This window comes from Solanum pennellii, chromosome 4, assembly GCF_001406875.1.
Source record: "Solanum pennellii chromosome 4, SPENNV200".
Classification (NCBI taxonomy): Eukaryota; Viridiplantae; Streptophyta; class Magnoliopsida; order Solanales; family Solanaceae; genus Solanum; species Solanum pennellii.
In genome coordinates this window covers 77,094,766-77,115,886 of record NC_028640.1, presented here as the reverse complement: position 1 = coordinate 77,115,886, position 21,121 = coordinate 77,094,766, and the positions used below count along the sequence as shown (strand labels likewise).

The window sequence follows — 21,121 nt, the reverse complement described above, 5'->3', positions numbered from 1 at the left end:
ATTTAGAAAACAACTGACACGAGTTTTATGAGTGCAGTCAGTATTTCACTTAAATATATTAAGGCACTAGTCTGTTTATTCAATGGTTTTTTCAGTTTTGTTATGGTTGAGCAAAACCCAATTGACATATTCTTCCACCTGTGTTACATAAAACTTGTGGGAGTGTCTTGAAGTTAGAATAGGAGTAGAAAAATAGCAAAATATTACTACTAGTGAGCAATTCTTGGTTGAACTCTTATCCTAGGCTTGTCGTCTTTCTCTTCAATTTCAAAAAATCCACTGCCAGGCATCATGAAAAATGCCGTCAAAACATCTTTGCAGAACCAATCAGCCACGAGTTCCATTGCTAACTTCTACGCAGTCCAGCTCCAACTTCTTTGCCGAGAGCATAAGCATGCCACCTCAGCGTCTGCTCTTCTTCGATCAATTCATGCCAACATGATCACCTCCGGATTCAGGCCGCGTAGCCACATCCTTAACAGCTTAATCAATATCTATTGCAAAAATTCCGGTCTTGTTTATGCAAAGCACCTGTTTGATAGAATTCCCCAACCAGATGTTGTGGCAAGAACAACTATGATTGCTGCATACTCTGCTTCCGGAGAACCCAAGCTTGCAAGAGAGATTTTTGACAAAACCCCATTAAGTATCCGTGACACTGTTTGTTACAACGCTATGATTACAGGCTATTCACACAACAACCATGGCCATGCTGCTATAAAATTATTTCTTGATATGAGGTGGAAAAATTTTCAACCCGATGAGTATACCTACACCTCTGTACTTGCAGCCTTAGCCCTTATAGCTGATCATGAAATGCACTGCCGGCAGCTGCATTGTGCTGTTGCAAAGTCAGGCATGGCCAACTTTAAGTGTGTTGTCAATGCACTTATATCTGTTTATGTCAGATGTGCTTCGTCACCCCTGGCATCATCCTTGCTGTTGATGGACTCAGCTAGCAAGTTGTTTTATGAGATGCCAGAACCGGATGACTTGTCTTGGACTACGATTATCACAGGGTATGTGAAGAATGATGATCTTGATGCTGCTCGGAAGGTGTTTGATGGTATGGATGAGAAGTTGCTTGTGGCATGGAATGCCATGATCTCCGGATATGTGCATAAAGGTTTCATCTTTGAAGCATTAGATATGTTAAGGAAAATGTATTTAGCAGGGATGAAGCCAGATGAATTTACCTGCACCAGTATCCTCAGTGCTTGTGCCGATGCTGGACTGTTTCTTTTAGGAAAGCAGGTGCATGCTTACGTTAAACGAACAGAAGAGAAAATCCATGTGTCTGTATATAATGCTTTAATAACATTATATTGGAAATGTGGTAGAGTTGATGATGCAAGAAAAGTTTTTGATAATCTAGTTTTTAAGGACATTGTTTCATGGAATGCAGTTCTATCAGCATATGTGAGTGCAGGGCGGATTAATGAAGCTAAGTTATTTTTTGATGAGATGCCAGAGAAGAATTCCCTGGCATGGACTGTAATGATATCAGGATTAGCACAAAATGGACTTGGAGAAGATGGTCTCAAACTGTTCAACCAAATGAGAGTAAAGGGGATCGAGCTGTGTGACTATGCATTTGCTGGAGCTATTACATCTTGTGCAGTGCTCGGAGCGCTAGAAACAGGATGCCAACTCCATGCTCAACTAATCCAGCGTGGTTATGATTCAAGCCTTTCAGCTGGAAATGCATTAGTCACATTTTATGGAAGATCTGGGGTCATTGAAGCTGCACGTAATGTGTTCCTCACAATGCCTTGTGTAGATTTGGTGTCTTGGAATGCATTGGTTGCTGCCTTGGGACAGCATGGATATGGTGTTCAAGCGGTTGGACTTTTTGAACAGATGTTAGATGAAAATATAATGCCTGATAGGATAAGCTTTCTCACGGTTATATCTGCTTGTAGTCATGCCGGATTGGTTGAAAAGGGACGACACTACTTTAATATAATGCACAGTGTTTATAAAATAAGCCCTGGAGAAGATCACTATGCCCGTTTAGTTGATTTGTTGTCTCGAGCTGGAAGGTTATTAGAAGCAAAAGAGGTGATCCAGAATATGCCTTATAAACCTGGAGCACCCATTTGGGAAGCTCTTCTTGCTGGTTGCCGAACTCATAGGAACGTGGATTTGGGGGTTGAAGCAGCAGAACAACTCTTTGAGTTGACGCCACAACATGATGGAACCTACATACTTCTAGCTAACACATTCGCTGCTGCAGGCCGATGGGATGACGCTGCTAAGGTGAGAAAACTGATGAGAGACCAAGGGGTGAAAAAAGAGCCTGGATGTAGTTGGATAAAGGTTGAGAATACCGTTCATGTCTTCTTGGTGGGTGATACTGCACATCCTGAAATTCAAGTAGTGTACAACTACCTGGAGGAATTAAGGCTGAAGATGAGGAAAATGGGATTTGTTCCAGACACGCAATATGTGTTGCATGATATGGAGACTGAGCAAAAGGAGTATGCTCTTTCAACTCATAGTGAAAAGCTGGCGGTTGTATTTGGGCTCTTGAAGCTTCCTCGTGGAGCCACAATTAGGGTCTTCAAGAACCTTCGGATTTGTGGTGACTGCCACAATGCCTTCAAGTTCATGTCGAAGGTTGAGGCAAGAGAAATCATCGTCAGAGATGGAAATAGGTTTCATCATTTCAGGGATGGTGAATGCTCATGTGGGAATTACTGGTGAGATACCGGATAAGATTAGAGTCACCTATTGAGTGTCTTTGGTTCCAGAGATTTGAATATGTCATTCTGGAACCGGTTGTATTGCCAGGAAAAAGTTGCAGCACCTTTGAACAGTAAATGTAAGACTTCAAAGCTAGAAGAGGGAATGTGCTGCTATCTTGTTTGGCTGTGGCATTTTGAATACAGATCTTCACGGTGAATGTTTCTGGTTTGTGGCTTCCGGGATGGTGAATGCTCATTTGTACCTTATTGATACTTAAATCAAGATGCATATGCCTTATAGTTATACACAACTGAGTAATTATCAAGGAAAAGAAATTACTGCTCCAAAATACTCCCACTTTGTGAATATTTGCCTTGATTAAGAACTTTGAGTGCCAAAGGGTGGAGAGACTCTCTGCTTGTTTAGTGGTTGGAGAATGATGCAGTTGCAATTTCTAGAATCCTCAAGCACAAAGGTACTAATATCAGAGAAATATTTTCCCATGAAACATGTTTGTGTGTTATGCACTTTATTGAGAGAACTATTTTATGCACTATATATGAAATAAATTAGCTCTGTTCCTGGGGAATTTCCACCCCAGTTTTCTTACCTTAGGATTTAGATAGTAATTTGTTTTATTCAAAGTTGAATGAATTTAATTGAATGAGATTCCCTTTGTAAGGATTTGATACCTGGGTCTAATTCAACTCCAAAAAAGTTAGCTCATGTGGGGAGGATTGCCCAAGTCCATAATAGCAGACAACCAGTCCATTCCCAACCAATGTGAAACTCTAACCCACTCGTACACTCTTTAGGTTGAAGTTGTTATCTTTTTCGATTTTGATGAATTTATTGTTCTGCATTCTCTGTGTCATCTGGTCTTTGCTTATAACCACTCACCCGATTTAGCTAGAATTTCATTTTACAAATGGTTTGTTGTGTTCCTTATCTACATGCTGAAAGTTACCTTATTTGCCTGTTTCCACTGACAGGTGAGATAATTTTCTTTTTATTTCAGGAGTACAGATTACAGTCCATGCAAAGAAGACATCTTCATGTCCTCCACTGATTCCATCTGACCCATCTACCAAATTTAATTGACCATCTTTCACGACCATTGCTTTAAATAAGCATAGGGCTGAAGGCAGACTTGATTTGCTGCAATTGTCCTTGGGCTGGAACATCTGTCTCTTTAGCAAGTGAACTGCTTTTTCACGTGCCCTAATTGGACTTGTTGAACTCAAGGATTGCTCTCTGCTTGTGGCTGTTCTGATCAGCTGTATGCTTTGTTCAGGATGCTCTGTGCACCAGATATACTTGTATTTGAAGGAGTTCCCCCCTATTATCTGGTGCAGAGTGGCTGATCTTTTTGCTTAACTCAACTAGACCAGCCACTCTTTAATGGGAGTTGTTTGAAATGGCTTTATCTAGGCTTGGTCCCAGCCACTGAAAATTATTGTTTGTGGGATCACTGAAGTTCTCGTGAACAACAATTGATCTTAGCTAACTCTGAAATCAATCTCGCATTCAATTCACTCTCGAGAAGAACCAAAGGATTTGACAGAGGTTGTAGATACTAGAAGTTAAATCACTATGGTATAGATTCACTTGTCATAATTTTTCTTACCTTTTAGGGTTAGACACAGAAGTTTGTTTACTTAATCGTTGTACTTTACTCATCTCTCCTGGAATCTTACATTTGAATGCAAGCACATGTTGTAATTCTACAATTTGTTTTATAATGGGTTCGCTAACTTTATGCTTCTGATCGTTCTTCCTGCATCACCTGCACGCAATCGAATGTAATTTGATTAGGCATTTCTCTACAGGTCATGGAAACAGAGCTGAAGAAAGCAGGCGTGTCATATTTAATTGGAAGCTGTTTGTTTGGCATATTTAATTGGATAAATGACTATCCTTACTTATATTATAATTGGAGAAGTAGGTAGAAGAGTTAAACTTTGGATCAAGGCATATTGTTTTGCTTAAATGTACAACAAATATAACAACTGCCCTATTGATTACACTTTCAATAAGAAAAGACACGGACGGTTGTAGAAGATTCTTTTATTTCTAGTGTAATGGATATTGCATAGAAGGTCCTACTCGATGTATTCAATGTAACTCATAATTTTGCTTGCTGGCTATGTTGATGTCATAGCAAAGATCATAAAAGATGAAAAAGTCGTTGACTTTTGGCCTCTTCTTTCCTTCTGGTAGTAGTTTGTCATAATAACATAAATTTTGTTGCAAATTGGTTTGCAGTTGATAGACAATGGATCAAGGAAGAGTTGAGAAATCACATCATATTGTAGTGCTAGCAGATCAGGGACAGGGCCATATTAATCCGATGCTCCAATTCTCAAAACGCCTGGCTTCCAAAGGAATCAAAATCACTGTAGCCACCACACTCTCCAATGCAAAGTCCATGAAAGCTACTTTATCTTACTCCATGATCACTTTTGAATCTATTTACGATGATTGCTCCCAAGGCGGGGTGTTAGGTCCTGGAGGTTTCAAAGGATTTCTAGACAGATTCCAGGCCAGTGGCTCAACAAACCTCACCAGATTCATCTTGGATCATGAACACCCTGTTAAGTGTCTTGTTTATGATGCTAACATTCCCTGGGCTTCCAAAATTACAACCCAATTGGGCATAGCTGGCGCAGCCTTTTTCACTCAATCATGTGCTACTGCTGCTACCTACTATCCCATGTACTGTGAGGTTTATAAAAAGACTCCTCTTTCCATGCTTAGTTTTCCGGTGGTCACAGGATTGCCGAAGCTCAGGTTTCCGGATCTGCCATCTCTTGGTTGTAGCACTGGTCGGTATCCCCCAATAATCATTCACATACTTGGCCAGTTTGACAACTTCGGAAAGGCAGACTGGGTCCTCTTTAACTCATTTGATAAGTTGGAAGAAGAGGTAGGTACACCATATCTCATTTGCTCTTTCAATCTTTTCTAGCTAGTCTTGATTATATATGCACGCCAGACTTGGGGAAAAGAAGCCAATAATACTTCAGGCTGGTAATGTATTGTTTTCTTTGTCAAAGAACTGTAACTTTAAAGAACCTATAACCGCTTATTTGATTTGTTGTTATCAAGCTTTAAAAGCTTATAACTTGCTGGAATTTTTCAGCACCAAGTTTAACTTGTTGGGACAGGTGGGGAAGAGGGACAAAGTGAAGACGGGCTTTACTCAAATGAGTTGAATGAGCAAGCCAATAAGATGAAATTGCTCTTGTTGAACCAGCTACTAATCACCAAGTCCTTTGTTTAGCCAAATTGCATTTGCTATATATTTGATTTTTAAGGAATAAGAATTGTTTGACTCACTCAGCTAATTAATCTGAATTTAGGTTGTCAATTGGATGAAGAAAGTTTGGAATGTAGTAACAATAGGTCCAACATTGCCATCATTTTATCTTGATAAACGAGTTGAAAATGATAATGAGTATGGCTTCAATATTCATAAGCCAAATTATAGCAATTGCATGGAGTGGCTTGACAGTAAGAAAACTGGATCAGTTGTCTACGTCTCTTTTGGAAGTGCAGCAAATCTGTGTGCAGAACAAATAACCGAACTAGCTGATGCTCTCAGGCAAAGCAACATTATGTTCTTATGGGTGGTGAAACCTGATGAACAGAGTAAGCTTCCCAGTGACTTCAGCAAAGAGACATCAGGTAAGGGATTGGTTGTGACATGGTGCTCACAAATAGAGGTACTAGCACATCATGCAATCGGATGCTTCATATCACACTGTGGATGGAACTCAACCTTAGAAGCAATAAGCTTCGGTGTGCCTATACTTGCAATGCCTCAAATTTTAGACCAAATTATCAACGCGCATTTTCTTGAAAAAGTTTGGAGTGTAGGGTTGATAGCTAAAGCAAATGAGGATGAAAAAGGTGTCACTGCAAGTGAAGAGATATACAGGTGCATCAGGGAAGTTTTAGAAGGAGAGAGAGGAGAAGAAATTAGAAAGAATATTACTAGCTTGAAAGAATTGGCTAAGGAAGCAATTGACACAAGTGGAAGTTCAGACAAGCATATTGATGACTTCATTTTACAGCTTGATCCTGCCTACTTGAGACACAGATCGAACTACAACTGAAATGGCACAATTTATCTGACTTATATACTATGTTTGATTAAATGGTCCTGGTGCTGCTTCACATTATATATAATAATATATAAATTCATACATTATATTACTTATGCGTGTATATACTCGAGGAAAACGAAATGGAGCAATCAAACATTGTATTAACTACTAATCAAATGCAAAGATTAAGTAGGTTTTTGAAGTTTGAACATATGCAATCATGACAACGTTGTTTGTCTCGATATTTTTTGGTTCTTGTAATCAAGAGCTAATCCAGGTAAGAGTGGTGCTATTGTGGTGTTTAGAGATGCTGCTGGTGACTTAATGTGTGCTGCTACCCGTTCAAACTAATATGTATTCAGAGATAATCCAGGCTGTTGTGGTGTTTAGAAATGCTACAAAGGTGATTTTATGTGTTGCTATCCTTTCAAACTAATATGTATTCAGAGATAATGGCTATTCAGTTAGCTGCTGAAATATGTGTGCGTAAAGGCTTCACAAATGTGGTGATTGAGACTGATTCAACCATTGCTAGACTGATCTTGATACAAGAGGTATCTGCACCCTATAGCCTCTTCCTTTTGTATCTACCCCTAATAACGAAGAATGAGATAAAAGTATCTCAAAAATTTTCAATTAAAAAAAGGACAAGTGGACCTCGTTTACTTTTTAAATTTTTAATATTAATAAAAGGAGTAAACTAAGAATATTCTTCGTAGTGATCTAAAATTGTCTGGATAATTATTAAAGTTATTTGGAAAACTACTGAAATTGTAAGACAACTAAAGTGTAAAAGTTAAAAATTTGGGACTATTGAGAAAAGATATATTTTAACCTAATTTCACTAGTTAGTTTGTCCATTTTAATAAACCTCCCCCTAAAAAAAATAGTGTATCAATGAATAATATGGTACTTTATTTGATGATTAATCAAAAAAAAAAATTCTAATTTGCTAAGGTCGCAGTTTTTGGCTAAAATCATCCTTAATATATACCCAAAATTTACCATACATCCTTAAAGTATCATTCTTAGCAAAAAAACATCTTTCAAGTAGTGAACAGTTTTATCTTTCTACTTGAATTTATCAGAAAACTAACAAATACCACAAAAATTAAGCATCTCTTGGTAATTATTATTCTTATATACATCAAAAATACTATCATGAACTTTTTCGTAATTGAGTTTCGCATTATGCAAAATCTTTTATTATTTGACTTTTTTTTCAATTATTTTTCATGAAATTTAATATTAAAAGTATTATTAGCTGAATATGTTTCTTCTTAATTAAATATGCTAGAAGCGGCGTTTGGTGGAGAATTCCGCTTCTAATAATATAGAATGAAATTCAAATGGGAGACATAATCAATATTTTGATTATTTCAATATTTGATTGACCCAAAAAATTATTGATCTAAATACAATTTGACTTTGAAAAAAAGTAAAAAAATTAAGTTTCAACTTCTTTTCGTTACTAAATGAGAAAAAGAGCATATCATGTATTCTCACACCTTCCAAATATTTTTTTTTGTTTCACTAAGTAATGGTGTATAAAAATTTTAATATTCTTTTAGGAACTTCTGCTAATGAAATTATGTAGGAAAAATTTTATTGATAGTCACGTGAATTATTTATATTTTTATAATTTTTTAATGATATCTAAGAGAAGCATAAAAATTGTTTAACTTTTTAATTACTTTAAGTATGTTTTCTGATACACTAAGAATATAATTTAATTTTGAGATATAATTTAAGCTCTCTATTTTCTGTAAAGTAAAGAGTGTGGAAAAAGGTCAAAATTTTGAAGGAAAGAGGAAGGTCGCCATTTTTGCTGAGTTTGGAGGAGGTTGCCATGCCCATGCAAAAGCCCGCGCTGTACAATTGGTCTCTCTCCCTCTTCTTGCGGGTTAGTCAATAATATATTCTCTACTCTCTAACAAAACTTTTCGATAGTACGTTTCTGTTTCTTTTCTGCGCATTATGGAATCTGAACCCTTAATTTTGGAAAACGAGTTCGATATGTGTTCTGCCGAAGAAGAAGATAACCTCAATGCTTCTGGTGTAGATTTAGGACAACAGTGTTCTTCTTCCGATTTAGAACCCTACGAGGGCATGGAATTTGAATCCGAGCAGGCTGCTAGGATTTTCTACAATTCCTATGCCCGCAGAGTTGGGTTTGGCACTCGGGTCAGCGCTTATCGACGTTCACGTCGTGATAACTCTATTAGTACCCGCCAATTGGTATGTTCCAAAGAGGGTTTTAACCCTAGGCCTGATAATGGTGCTCAACACAAACCCAAACGACAGCGGATTGTCTCTAGGGTCGGCTGTAAGGCTCACTTGACTGTAAAGAAACTGACATCTGGTAAGTGGGCTATTACTAAATTCATCAAGGACCATAATCATGAGCTTGTACCCCCTGATCAAGTCCACTTGATTCGATCACATAGGCATGTTTCTGGTCCTGCCCGCAGCTTGATTGATACTCTTCAAGCTGCTGGTTTAGGCGCTACTGGTGTTATGTCTGTCCTAATAAAGCAATCTGGTGGGCTTAATAACGTTGGTTTCACAAAAGTTGATTGCCAGAATTATATGAACCAAAGCAGGCAAAGGACTCTAGGGAGTGCTGCTCACTATATTTTTGAGTATTTAAAGCAGAAGCAGTCTGAGGATCCTGATTTCTTTTATGCTGTTCAAGATGGTTCATCGGGAAACATCTTTTGGGCCGACTCAACCTCTAGAAAGAATTACTCTTATTTTGGAGATACAGTTACATTTGATACCACCTATAGGACTCACCGATACCGGGTGCCTTTTGCACCATTTATAGGAGTAAACCATCATTGTCAACCTGTTTTATTTGGCTGTGCCCTGCTTCTCAATGAATCAGAGTCATCATTCATTTGGCTATTCGATAATTGGCTTGCTGCAATGTCTGGTTGCCATCCTATTTCTATAACTTCAGATCATGATAGGATCATCAGGTCAGCCATATTAGACGTATTTCCAGGCGCTCGTCACCGCTTCTGCAAATCCAATATTTTTAGAGAAGCACAGGAGAGGCTCTCACACTCACTCCAGTCATTCCCCACTTTTGAAGCAGAATTTCAGAAATGTGTCAACTTGACTGAGACAATTGCGGAGTTTGAATTATGCTGGGGATCCCTACTTGGAAGATACAATCTGATAGATGATGAATGGCTTCAGTCAATGTACGATGCTCGACAACAATGGGTTCCAGTTTACCTTCGAGATACATTCTTTGGAGATACATCTATTGCTAAAACTAGTGATAGTACAAGCTCATTCTTCGATGGATATATAGATGCATCGACTAACATTCACATCCTCATGAGTCAGTATGAAAAAGCTATTGCAAGCAGGCATGAGAAGGAGGTGAAGGCGGAGTATGATACCATAAATATTGCTCCTATTTTGAAGACCCCATCCCCCATGGAAAAACAAGCAGCTAACATTTATACTAGGGAAATATTTTTGATGTTCCAACAAGAATTAATGGAAACTTTGGCTTATCCTGCAACTGTAATTAATGATGCAGGATCAGATGTAATATTTCAAGTGGTAAAATTTGGAGAAGACCATAAAGTACATTATGTCCAATATAATGTCGTTGAGAAGAAAGCTAGCTGTAGTTGCCAATTGTTTGATTTTTCAGGTATTCTTTGTAGGCACATTTTAGCTGTTTTTAGAGTGAAAAATGTTCTGAGGCTCCTATCACATTATGTACTAAAACGTTGGACAAGAAAAGCCAAGAGCGAGGTTTTATTGGATGAAGACAAACTTGGATTGCCAAGTAGCCATAACGACTCTTTCACTGATCGCTTTGAAAAGTTGAGCCTAGAAGCAACTAATTATGTCAAAGAAGGAGTGGATTCGAAAAGTGTGTACCTAGTTGCTTTGGATGCTTTATGTGAAGCTTCCAAGAAGGTTGCTGCTGCTATGTGCGGTACTCCAGCACAGCCACTGAGTCAAGACATGAACAAAGAAAAGGAATTCAACTTGAATGGAAATCAAACTGATTGTGATGATCCTAGCTTGCTGGTAAACTTTTTTTTCTTTGAACTCTTTCTTCTCCATCCATAAATTAGTGGGATGTTCCTTCTACTGGTGTTATATCATGCATTTTGTTTTACCACAAGTTTGTATTAATTCTGTCTTCCTTCTTGGTGATTAAGCATTGGTATGGAAGTGGAAGTAAATCAGAGAGATCGTCCATCCCTAAATCTTTTACCTATATTGTATGTTGTGGCTTTGTAGTGTTTCTAAATTGTACATTGTAACTTCTATATATTAGTTACTGCATCACGAATTTATGGTTTTTACTGCACCCAAAGGCATGACCTAGTGGTCAGTGAAGATGGAACTAAAATCATAGGATTACAAGGTACGAATCCCAAGAGTAAAAAATGTTGGCTATTTGCGGAAGGAATTACCCTGTACTTGCACTAGTGAAAAGGTGCTGGTACAGTGGTACCGCATGAAATAGTCAAGACACTCTCAAATTGGTCTGTCACCATCGCTATACAAAAAGAAAAGGAACAGCGGCAGCGGCATTCACAAGATTTATTGCAAAGAGGAAGGGAGGAGAGGGGGGTGGGGGGAACACAGTGGGCCTAAATCTGTCTGCATTGAGAATTTAAAGAGGTCAAAATGCTCTATGTTTGTCGGACTCTTCAGAAATGACATCAGGTGTGTGTCAGACCCTTCAAAAGTAGTGCAGTTTTGGAGGATTCAACACGGATGTGGCAACATTTTTGGAGAGTCCGAGCAACTTAGAAAATGCTCATTAGGAAAACAGAAGTGTCGGCTCTACATTTTTTCCTTTTTATTAGGATAGCCAACTTTTGCAATTGCTAAAGATAACCATTCAGCGCTCAAATCATGGGACCCCTTAAGGTTCTGATCATAAGTCATCTGCTTGTGCTTTGGTCTCTGATTTTTCATTGTTTGTGTTATTTCTGTTTTTCTTTTCTAAAAATATAACAAATTCCACAGTTGCAGTTTGCAACTAAGAGATGTTGAATCTTTGATAGCTGCTGAACAAGTGACTCAAGTGAATTGTTTCTTTCTTGTCTCCAGAAGTCCATACCAAATGATTAATGAATTTTGCTTCTTGCGTCTTGGCACCTTGTAGATATTCAGTGGTCACATCTTCACATGCATTACATTAATTTGGCATCAGTGGACCTTGAGAGTATTATGAAATCTATATTTCTTAGATTGTGAATTAATCTAATGAATTAACATTGTCAGTGTTTAAAGGTCAGATGAAGTTCTGTTGCTACTTATGAGTTAAAATTGTGAATTAGTCTAATGATTAAAATTCCTATGAATTTTATGAGTTGAATAGGAAAATTGACCTTCGCATTAGCAATTCTGACTTGTGGTTTATAAAGTAAATCCTGTCAACTAGATTTCCCTAATAGTAGTTCAAAAATAATTTTCTGATTCTCTTTTTACCAGTCATGCATTACTAATTTGAGTGTGCAACTGACACTGTGCATTTCTTTTACCTTTTGTAGAGTGAAGATGAGAAAATTAAGGAATTAACGACTGCTGTGGTATATGCAACTGAGACCTGTGAAGCTTATCGAGCAAAATTGTTGAGTATCTTGAGAGAAATGGAGGAGCAGAAGCTGAGAATATCTTTGAAGGTGCAGAGTATGAGGGTTCATCGAATAACTTGAGCTATAGAAGGCACTTCAAAGTCTTTGTATATATATATATACATAACCAGTGGAGAAACTTGTGACTCCCAAAGTATCTCGAGTACTTTTTGCCTCTCGTGATTCCGTCTATAGGGTTGAATTAGATCTGACCCGAGAGCTGTATTTAGGTAAAGGAGGTAACTAGGTGTTGTACGTGTATGGACTGGTTTTGTATCTGCTAAGCGGCCTTTTAGTATTGATTTATGTCGAGGAGTAGCTGTATTTTGTAAAAGAAGGGTTCTTTGAACAAATAAATATGTGAAGGATTGATCGATCGGTCGGGAAACTCATGTATTTGCATTCTCTTTTCCACTGTCCCTGCTAGTTCAAATACGGGTTGCTCTTTCATTATATTAGTACACACTTGTATTTTAATCATTGATAATATATAAATGTCACTTTATCTTTACATAACTCAAACCTTCAATCCACAACAACTTGTGTTTCAGAAGAAAGATAAGCCTACTCTTTCACTCACCATAAAATTATAATTTTCTTTGATAGCTAGTGTACACATGACAAGGGATAATTGGAAACTATTTTTATATATGAAGGACCAAATGAAATCAAACTCCATACAATAAGGAACATTTTGATAATTTTCCCGTCAAGTGTTAAAGAAAGGAAAAAAGAAAGAAATTACGTATAGAGAATTCGAAAAGTAGAGGGGTAGTTATGGAATTAGGAATCTCGTTTGAAATTCAAAAATGGTGCCGTTGTGCAAGATGTGGGCGGTTCAGTATATAAAACGGGTCACACAGACGCTCCATCAGAGAAAACCCCAGAAGCGCACAAACACAGCGAGAGTGAAGAAATGGAGACTGCTAAAAATGCTGGTAAGAGTGTATCGGCGATGGAGGCATTTGAGAAGCTGGAGAAGGTTGGGGAGGGTACCTATGGAAAGGTGTACAGAGCGAGAGATAGGGTTACTGGCAAGATTGTTGCGCTGAAGAAGACGAGGCTTCATGAGGACGAAGAAGGTGTTCCTCCAACTACTCTCCGTGAGATCTCACTCCTCAGAATGCTCTCAAGAGATCCCCACATTGTCAGGTATCCTTCTTACTCAATTTCTAGGGTTCTTTTTTTTGTTTGTTTGTTCTACTTTCAGTTGAGATTTCATTTCTATATAATTGGTGCGGGTTATATCTATTTCAATTAGTTTTGTATATTTCACTCTTTGGGTTTGTCATTTGTTATTGATATCTGTATCTTGCGTTTTTATACGATGCCCTATCATTGTATAACCAGGCTGATGGATGTTAAACAAGGGCAGAACAAAGAAGGAAAGACTGTTCTTTACTTGGTCTTTGAATACATGGATACTGATGTCAAGAAATTTATTCGTACTTTCCGTGCAAAAGGAGAAACTATGCCCCTTAAAATTGTAAAGGTTTGTAGTCTAAATGATCGGAGTTGTATGCTACTTCTCACACATTTGTGACTCTGCAGTTTAATGTTTAGTAAATTTGTGCTCTTTGAAACAGAGCTTGATGTACCAGCTCTGCAAAGGGGTTGCTTTCTGCCATGGTCATGGTGTGTTGCACAGGTAAAGCCACACTTGTACCTTTTGGTCATACACAAACTCATAAAGATGCGCTTTTCATGGTTCGTTTTGTCACTTTTTTTATTTGTTGTTGCAGGGATCTGAAACCACACAATCTTCTGATGGACCGTAAGACGAATGTGCTCAAATTAGCAGATTTTGGACTTGGCAGAGCTTATACTCTGCCCATTAAGAAGTACACACATGAGGTAATTTTACTCTTCTGCTGCAGCAGCTATCCTCATTTATCTATGCTCTTTAGATCCCCTGTATGTGAAAATATTCCCTTTTTCCTTCAGATATTAACCCTGTGGTATAGAGCCCCTGAGGTTCTACTTGGAGCTACTCATTACTCCACAGCAGTTGACATGTGGTCTGTTGGTTGTATATTTGGTAAAACTCTCATTCATCCTTCCTCTTCCGAATGATCTTTTCCTCCTTATAGGTTGTGTAATATACTAAGCATGGAGTTATAATTGTTCTTTCTTTTGTGGTTTGTTTTCAACCTCAGCTGAACTAGTGACAAACCAAGCCCTCTTCCCAGGAGACTCTGAGCTGCAACAACTGCTTCACATTTTCAGGTTTAGAGCTAAAAATCACTAGCTTTGAGCTTTGTTCCTCCTCACCTGTTCCACTATCCTAATCTTAACAGAATTGCGGTGCAGATTGCTAGGTACTCCTAATGAAGAACTCTGGCCTGGGGTGAGCAAGTTAGTTAACTGGCATGAATACCCCCAGTGGAAACCACAGCCACTCTCAACCGTTGTCCCTGGTCTTGATGAAGATGGGATTCACCTTCTCAGTGTAGGTTTTTCTTTTTTCTTTTACGATTGTCTGACTGTTTGAATGAGTGGATGCTTTATGGTGTGAACACTTTGTGTTTGCAGGAGATGTTGCATTATGAGCCGTCTAGGAGGATTTCAGCTAAGAAAGCTATGGAACATCCCTATTTTGATGATCTCGACAAAACTCCTCTCTGAAAAAAGTCAGCAATTTGATCAACAAACTCGTCTAACCTCTATCGCAAGCTTTTATTGCTTTTCTCAAGCATCTTTTAATAGTAGTATCAATTAGTATGATGATGCGTTTCATTTCTAAACCTTTTCTTTTAATATCAACTGGATCAATGTAAGCACAACTATGTGCAATGATATATTTTGCTATCACATTACTTGGGGTGTTTTGCTGTAAATTGTCTTCAAAGTGCCTTGTGCCTACTTCTATTTTTCTTTGATTATTATCTTACAACATGTCTTCTCCGCTCCAAGAATGGCTTGCTTTAGAGAAGCAACTGTGTTAGTGGGTCATGTTATTAATAATGTTGTCAACACTTGAAACATGTCGTGCGCTCGCCATCTAGGCTCCAAAACAAACTTTTCCTTGCAAAATGAGCATTGCTTGAAGAAACGACACTAAAGAATCTTCATTGAACTTAGAGCATGTTAATGACCACATCTAACAAGGTTAAACTTTTAGTTCCTGATTTTCGTTATCATAGTACACTGGTAGACATGTCAACTTGTTTATGTCTGATATTAAAAAAAAATGAAGTTAAGATACAAGCCACATGAAGAATGTTGTCCACAGAGTAAGCGAGATTGAAGCCAATGCATAAGCCCAAAACATTATCACTGAACACTCACTCTCACCAGCTCCAAATAACTGTGTTATGGTGCCTGCCAAGTGAAACAAGAATTGTGTCATCTCATCTAAGACTTAGTAATGCAACAGACACATTTTTTTAATGCTACAAGTGGTTAATGTCAAAAGCAATTGTCTTGTCCATTTAATGCAGAGCAAACATAGGGATCTTTGCGGTTTTGAAATTGTGGTCGGGCCAAAAAAAAACACGAAAAGAACAGGAAACATAATAACTAGTTGAATGTCATACCAATGTTCATTGCTGGTGGAAGTGCAAATTGAAGTAAAAGCACAAATTGATATAATGGATCATGTTGCACCAAGCCCAAGCGAATAGCTCCTTTGACTACAACGATACCAATAAGAGGCAGGGCAATGTATCTGACAACAATAATGCCAAGAAGTAGGGATTTCTGAATCCCTGAACCGGTCAAACCCTTCAAAAGGTTACCTCCCATGATCAGTGTTAGAAGTGGTATGGCTCCATCCCTGCAATCATTTCAACAAGTCAAAGATGCTTAATGGATTACATTCAGTGACGTGACCAAGTAGCACAAGTTTTTATTTTGTGACATTATCTCCAGATTGATCTACAGCTAGAAATCATATCATATACGACTGCAAAATGGCATTCAAACGATTGCATTTTATGCAGGCACTCTCAAGGTATAGCAGTTTTATTTTTTGATTTGTTTCTCAAAGTATGAACCAATTGTTAGTCTATTCACACAAACTAGTAGTTGTGTCATACCCTAGTAAAATAGCTGAATTTTCGATTACACGTAAAGGAGCTACATCACCAATCATCAACTTCCTTATCTGAGGTACAAGTCCAACTATAAAACCTGCAATCTGTAAAAAAAAAAATACACTGACCACTTATTAGTGCGCTAGTGCAACTAAAATGTAGATACTGGTGACTGCTAATGTCTAGCGGTTTATAAAATGCTAACATAGAATAGTCTTTTTTATCGCCAAAGAAGAATTCCTAACCTAAGTCATGTGTCTAGTTGTTTTTGAAACCACATAATGATAGATGATATCAATGAACTACTCCTATGGGTGTAAGTGTGCTCATGCAGCTACAGATGCCTATAATAATCAAGGATTTACAGAATTTAGTACACATTGAAAACCACCCTACAAATTACAAACAAGGAGCTTGTATATTGATGGTTGCCAAAAGACAACCCTTGGTAAGAAGAACCCTTTAAGAACAGAAGTAATAAGAAATTTTTTCAGGGTGGATAGGTTTAAAACATGCCTTGCTATTACTCAGTAAAAAATAGGTTTGAGGTATTATGTAATTGATTAGTTGCAACAGCATGACCAAAAAGCTTCAACGTGTCTTCCGTTTAGACACAGTTTATTAGAAGCACTAAACTAGAATTAGGACAATTGTACAATATAAACAAGTTCAGAAAAAGGAACAGCAATAGAACAATACCGCTCCAGTGGTAGAAGGGGCCAATAACCTCTTCAGGTTGATCTTCCTTGAAACATTTTCCATGAACTGCTTTAGTCTAGTAGCAAGGTGGGCCTGTTACAAAAATACAAACATCAGTATCATAAATTGATGTATAATTGTGTTTTATTATGATACGTAAATAACTTGTGGGAAAAAAATCATGCTTAAGCAGAGAGCATCTTCATATTTATGTAGATCCAACATAGAGCAAATTAATTGATGTGAAAACCTCAATTTAAAATAAGTGAAATCTGGTATTTGAATCGGATTCTTAGAATCCTCAAACAATCAATAATGAGACTAGAGTGCATCATTTAAACTCAAAACTGTAGTGCACCATCTCAACCATCTAATATGGCGTAATCTCAGCAGAGTTTCTGAACACTAATGTTGCATAGCATTATGTGTCATAGCTCATGTGATGAATCCTTTACAACAACTTCTAGCTATAAGATTACCTTACTTCAACATCTCCATTTAGTCATCTACCAGTCCTAGAGGGCCTCTCTTGATCATGTTATTCATATGCAAACATCTTTTTCCTAGTTAGTTTATTTTCTGCCTGTAATATCAAAGACTGAGATGTGGAGCAATAATCAACCTGAGTTTTGTCATCAAATCTAGTGGAAGGAAGCCCAAGTTGTTCTGGTGGGGCCTTTGCCGGAAGTAGTGATTCTGTTGATATAGAGCCTTCTCTTGAAGATATACTGGTAGAGGAATCATTAATCTCAACTTCCTTTGAGCTCCTACTTGATGATATTCTCACAATATTATAAACATAAGACCATAGATAAATCGCCCCTACCTGAAGTAGAACAGTCACCAGGAAAGCATCAGATCTCCTTAGCATCAAAAGCCATGGATTTTGCCAGAAAGGGATTCATGTTTATACAAGGTATTGATGCCATAAAGTTAATGTTGGATACGATTGTAATAATTTAATAAAATCCCGAAACAAACTAAAGTTGTTAAGAGACACATACTGCCATCGAAAGTGAAGCATAGCTCATTCCATATGTATGACAAACACCAGGATCCCCAAAAGGGCTCCCTTTCTCTTTACAAACAGCTGGTATGATAATGAGAAGCATGTTGCCCAAGTTTCCTGTCCATGCAAAGTAAAATTGTAATTTTATATTACTTGAATACTAGAGAAGCAACTCATCTCATTGTACAAGAGAGCTCTTTTACATCCTTGTCCATCCTATTTCTTCATGAATTATTTAAAATAAGTTAGTTGATTTATTCCCATCTGTCTAAGAATTGGTGGACAAAGTTACCGGGTATATTTACCGCTGGTAGGCAGCAGCAGGTATGAGGTGAACTAATCAAGGTGAGCACAAACAGCAACTCTGTGAACAGTAACAATTTTTCTCATTTCCAGGACCCAAAATGTACTTGTAACTAAAGAAATAAACTGCCTACATTAAAGATTACACAGTAACAAGGTATGATACTGTCTCATTCCGAGGTAAAGTATCACATTGATTCTAAAAGTGTGTGAAAAATAATCAATTTGCTTTCTTTCCATCTCCAACACCTTTATGGTGAAACTTGAATGATCTCACAATTCCTTTCTCTGTCTATTAATTAAAGTAAAATAGTATCATATCTGAAGAAAATACTCCAACCAACACACATTTTAAACAGCAAAATCTTGAGAGACTCATTCGGCACAGAATTGCAGAGCAGCAAATAATTAGGCTATGTTGTATATCTACTTTAACTTTGATAAGGAAATTGTTATGAGTTGAGTTGAAAGGTGCAAAAGAAGATTGGAATGGATTTGAAATCTCAAGATCTGATTTAGCTAGTCAAAAAACAGGCTGACTTGATTGAGAGTCAAGGAGCAAGCTATCTTTATTTCCCAATTAATTTTTTGTCCAAAACTAGTGTTTTTCCACATATAAATTCTAATTCAGGACAGAACAACTTGTGAGGTCCCTCATAGAGTTATGTTGTTACATAACATACCTGCAGCACAACAGCCAACAACCAGGCCACGTAGATGTTGGGGAGGCCTTGTAACTTGAAGGACTGCCCAACCAAGAATTGAACCAGCAACAAAAGTGAAGAGTATATTGAAAGGCATGAACCACCTACAGTAGCAAGTAGTGAATAAGATAGAGAGACACACACACACGTGTAAATTAAGGTTTTAGTGAATAACTCACAAATTTTTGAGGCTTTCATATGTGACTGTTTTGGCTAAGTTGCTGGAGACAAGGGCTGGATTCAATACAAAAAATACAATCTGCATATATATATATATATATTTGTTGTATACTAAGCTTACAGAATCAAAAGAAAAGAAAAGAAAAGAATATAATTAAATATACTGACATTATTCAAATGTTTTCTTGCATCTTGTCCCAGTAAATCGATACGATCGAGAGCAAGTATTAATCCAAGTGCGGTAATCAAAAGAACTTTGAGGACGGGCATTGATGCAGTGATGAAGAGATCCAACAGCCCCATCTAATATTAATTGAATCTACATAAAAAAAAAAGTATAATATATAGTTGTTGTCTTTCAATTATTTATAAAATAATCAGTGACCTGCAGAATATATTTGGTGAATTAAGGACAAATTAAATCATCAGAAAAAGGAGATGATTGAAAGAAGAACTAGAAAGAGAGAGATGCAGAAACGAACACATGCATGTCATGTCCTATGGCAGAATGAATTTGAAATCATCAGAATAGTATTAGGAAACAGACAAACCAGTCGTGCTCTCTTTTGCTTCTGCCACCTTCACTTTTGCTTTATCATTTACTACTACTCTACCCTACAGTACTTAATTAATTATATCTAACACCCACTCTTAGATTTATTCGCATAACACATTTTAATTAGTGCTTTTATACAATTAAAAACTTAAATTATTTAAAATATTTATCTATTAAACACAAAATGTTGATATGGCAAAAATTATGTAAAGTGCGTGAAAAGGTTAGCATATTTTTATTTTTATTTTTACATTTTTTCTTCTTTTATTGACATTTGACACTATAATTAACTTTAGTACATTTTTTCTTCATTCATTTATACTTTTTCCAAAAAAAAAAAGAGCACCCCAACCCCTACTACTCATTGTAGTCACTTAAATTTATAAATATAAATTTATAAAGTTGTTTGGGTTTTATTAAATTAATGAATATATTAGTCCAAATAAATATTATGGATTACTATAATTGATTTAATTATTCAAATAAATAAATATAAATATAATTAAAATCCGCTCCATAAAGCCCATATCATATTTCACTTAAATCGGATTGGCCGAAGGGAATCCTGTTCCAATCGCAACTATCCTCTATTCTAAACTATAAATAGAGGTCTCATAATTCAGAAAAGAAGGCCAAGAACTCTAAACAAGAAGACAGAGAAAGCTTGTGGATTAAAAGCCATAAATTTCTTCAAGAATTCAAGTGTTCAAGTTCAAGATTTGAAGAAGTCAAGATCAAGACCACCGAATTCAAGATCAAGCTCCAAGCCATTGAATTCAACTAGAAAGATCAAGATTAAGACCACCGGAGCTAATTCAATTAGAAAGTCAAGATTAAGATAAAGTTCAAGTCCAAGATTAAGTTCAAGAACAATCAAGATCAAGACCACCAAATTCAAGATCAAGCTTCAAGCCTTTGAATTCAATTAGAAAGTCAAGATCAAGATAAAGTTCAAGTCCAAGATCAAGATCAAGATAAATCCCAAGTTCAAGATCAAACTTTAAATCCCTTGAAATTATATTTGAAAAGGCGAATTCAAAGGAATCAGAGATTGTAACACTCGCACTTGAAATAATAAATCAATTGTTACTATAATCTTCCGTTCTTGATTATTGTTTTCTCGACGCGAATTTTACCATCTACACTCATCTTCTTAATTTAGTATGCAAAACTTTCTCTATTTTAGCTCCAACATTGTTTGGCTCTTTTTTTTAT

General features: G+C 37.0%; 6 protein-coding genes across 9 annotated transcripts; 5 read left to right on the top strand and 1 right to left on the bottom strand.

Annotated features, from left to right (window-relative positions):
* The first annotated feature begins 27 nt into the window (after positions 1–27).
* Positions 28–4,964, top strand: LOC107017589 (pentatricopeptide repeat-containing protein At1g25360). 2 transcript variants are annotated; one of them, XM_015217758.2, is made up of 3 exons: positions 28–3,163; positions 3,707–4,284; positions 4,518–4,964. In XM_015217758.2, exon 1 carries the CDS (start codon positions 292–294, stop codon positions 2,704–2,706), a length of 2,415 nt encoding a protein of 804 aa, XP_015073244.1. In that variant the 5' UTR covers positions 28–291; the 3' UTR covers positions 2,707–3,163; positions 3,707–4,284; positions 4,518–4,964. The 2 variants fall into 2 exon arrangements, with proteins under 2 accessions (XP_015073244.1, XP_015073243.1); XM_015217757.2 differs by lacking the exon at positions 4,518–4,964 and having other exon boundaries at positions 3,707–4,452.
* Positions 4,964–5,903, top strand: LOC114073947 (UDP-glycosyltransferase 74F2-like). The gene is made up of 3 exons (XM_027916632.1): positions 4,964–5,614; positions 5,657–5,718; positions 5,831–5,903. The coding sequence occupies exons 1-3, from the start codon at positions 4,964–4,966 to the stop codon at positions 5,901–5,903; spliced, it is 786 nt and encodes a 261-aa protein (XP_027772433.1).
* Positions 5,472–7,274, top strand: LOC107017592 (UDP-glycosyltransferase 74E1-like). Its single transcript, XM_027916189.1, has one exon. It carries the CDS (start codon positions 6,063–6,065, stop codon positions 6,804–6,806), a length of 744 nt encoding a protein of 247 aa, XP_027771990.1. The 5' UTR covers positions 5,472–6,062; the 3' UTR covers positions 6,807–7,274.
* LOC107017590 (protein FAR1-RELATED SEQUENCE 5-like) lies at positions 7,221–12,874 on the top strand. Its single transcript, XM_015217759.2, has 3 exons — positions 7,221–7,351; positions 8,569–10,856; positions 12,338–12,874. The coding sequence occupies exons 2-3, from the start codon at positions 8,775–8,777 to the stop codon at positions 12,500–12,502; spliced, it is 2,247 nt and encodes a 748-aa protein (XP_015073245.1). The 5' UTR covers positions 7,221–7,351; positions 8,569–8,774; the 3' UTR covers positions 12,503–12,874.
* A 179-nt stretch (positions 12,875–13,053) lies between these two features.
* On the top strand, positions 13,054–15,258 carry LOC107017593 (cell division control protein 2 homolog D). The gene is made up of 8 exons (XM_015217763.2): positions 13,054–13,573; positions 13,772–13,913; positions 14,008–14,069; positions 14,164–14,275; positions 14,366–14,459; positions 14,578–14,647; positions 14,732–14,870; positions 14,954–15,258. The coding sequence occupies exons 1-8, from the start codon at positions 13,338–13,340 to the stop codon at positions 15,044–15,046; spliced, it is 948 nt and encodes a 315-aa protein (XP_015073249.1). The 5' UTR covers positions 13,054–13,337; the 3' UTR covers positions 15,047–15,258.
* Positions 15,259–15,460: 202 nt separating this feature from the next.
* On the bottom strand, positions 15,461–19,966 carry LOC107016131 (protein PIN-LIKES 1-like). 3 transcript variants are annotated; one of them, XM_015216619.2, is made up of 10 exons: positions 19,833–19,966; positions 19,519–19,669; positions 19,350–19,429; positions 19,150–19,274; positions 18,159–18,280; positions 17,777–17,980; positions 17,155–17,247; positions 16,459–16,559; positions 15,958–16,196; positions 15,461–15,742 (listed from the first exon to the last, which is right to left on the bottom strand). In XM_015216619.2, the coding sequence occupies exons 2-10, from the start codon at positions 19,651–19,653 to the stop codon at positions 15,618–15,620; spliced, it is 1,224 nt and encodes a 407-aa protein (XP_015072105.1). In that variant the 5' UTR covers positions 19,654–19,669; positions 19,833–19,966; the 3' UTR covers positions 15,461–15,617. The 3 variants fall into 3 exon arrangements, with proteins under 3 accessions (XP_015072105.1, XP_015072104.1, XP_027771989.1); XM_015216618.2 differs by having other exon boundaries at positions 19,519–19,850; XM_027916188.1 differs by lacking the exon at positions 19,833–19,966 and having other exon boundaries at positions 19,350–19,391; positions 19,519–19,658.
* Between the last annotated feature and the right edge of the window lie 1,155 nt (positions 19,967–21,121).

What these genes read in the sequence shown, in the direction of transcription:
- LOC107017592 (XM_027916189.1), top strand. Translation starts at nt 6,063, where the DNA reads ATGAAGAAAGTTTGGAATGTAGTAACAATAGGTCCAACATTGCCATCA.
- LOC107016131 (XM_015216619.2), bottom strand. Translation starts at nt 19,653, where the DNA reads ATGGGGCTGTTGGATCTCTTCATCACTGCATCAATGCCCGTCCTCAAA. An exon ending in CAAGAAAACATTTGAATAAT is followed by an intron (nt 19,430 to 19,518) that starts GTCAGTATATTT and finishes ATATATATGCAG; the next exon opens with ATTGTATTTTTTGTATTGAA. An exon ending in TCCACCAGCAATGAACATTG is followed by an intron (nt 15,743 to 15,957) that starts GTATGACATTCA and finishes TTCACTTGGCAG; the next exon opens with GCACCATAACACAGTTATTT.
- LOC114073947 (XM_027916632.1), top strand. Translation starts at nt 4,964, where the DNA reads ATGGATCAAGGAAGAGTTGAGAAATCACATCATATTGTAGTGCTAGCA. An exon ending in TTGATAAGTTGGAAGAAGAG is followed by an intron (nt 5,615 to 5,656) that starts GTAGGTACACCA and finishes AATCTTTTCTAG; the next exon opens with CTAGTCTTGATTATATATGC. An exon ending in GCCAATAATACTTCAGGCTG is followed by an intron (nt 5,719 to 5,830) that starts GTAATGTATTGT and finishes GGAATTTTTCAG; the next exon opens with CACCAAGTTTAACTTGTTGG.
- LOC107017593 (XM_015217763.2), top strand. Translation starts at nt 13,338, where the DNA reads ATGGAGACTGCTAAAAATGCTGGTAAGAGTGTATCGGCGATGGAGGCA. An exon ending in AGAGATCCCCACATTGTCAG is followed by an intron (nt 13,574 to 13,771) that starts GTATCCTTCTTA and finishes TTGTATAACCAG; the next exon opens with GCTGATGGATGTTAAACAAG. An exon ending in CAACTGCTTCACATTTTCAG is followed by an intron (nt 14,648 to 14,731) that starts GTTTAGAGCTAA and finishes ATTGCGGTGCAG; the next exon opens with ATTGCTAGGTACTCCTAATG.
- LOC107017589 (XM_015217758.2), top strand. Translation starts at nt 292, where the DNA reads ATGAAAAATGCCGTCAAAACATCTTTGCAGAACCAATCAGCCACGAGT.
- LOC107017590 (XM_015217759.2), top strand. Translation starts at nt 8,775, where the DNA reads ATGGAATCTGAACCCTTAATTTTGGAAAACGAGTTCGATATGTGTTCT. An exon ending in GTGATGATCCTAGCTTGCTG is followed by an intron (nt 10,857 to 12,337) that starts GTAAACTTTTTT and finishes TACCTTTTGTAG; the next exon opens with AGTGAAGATGAGAAAATTAA.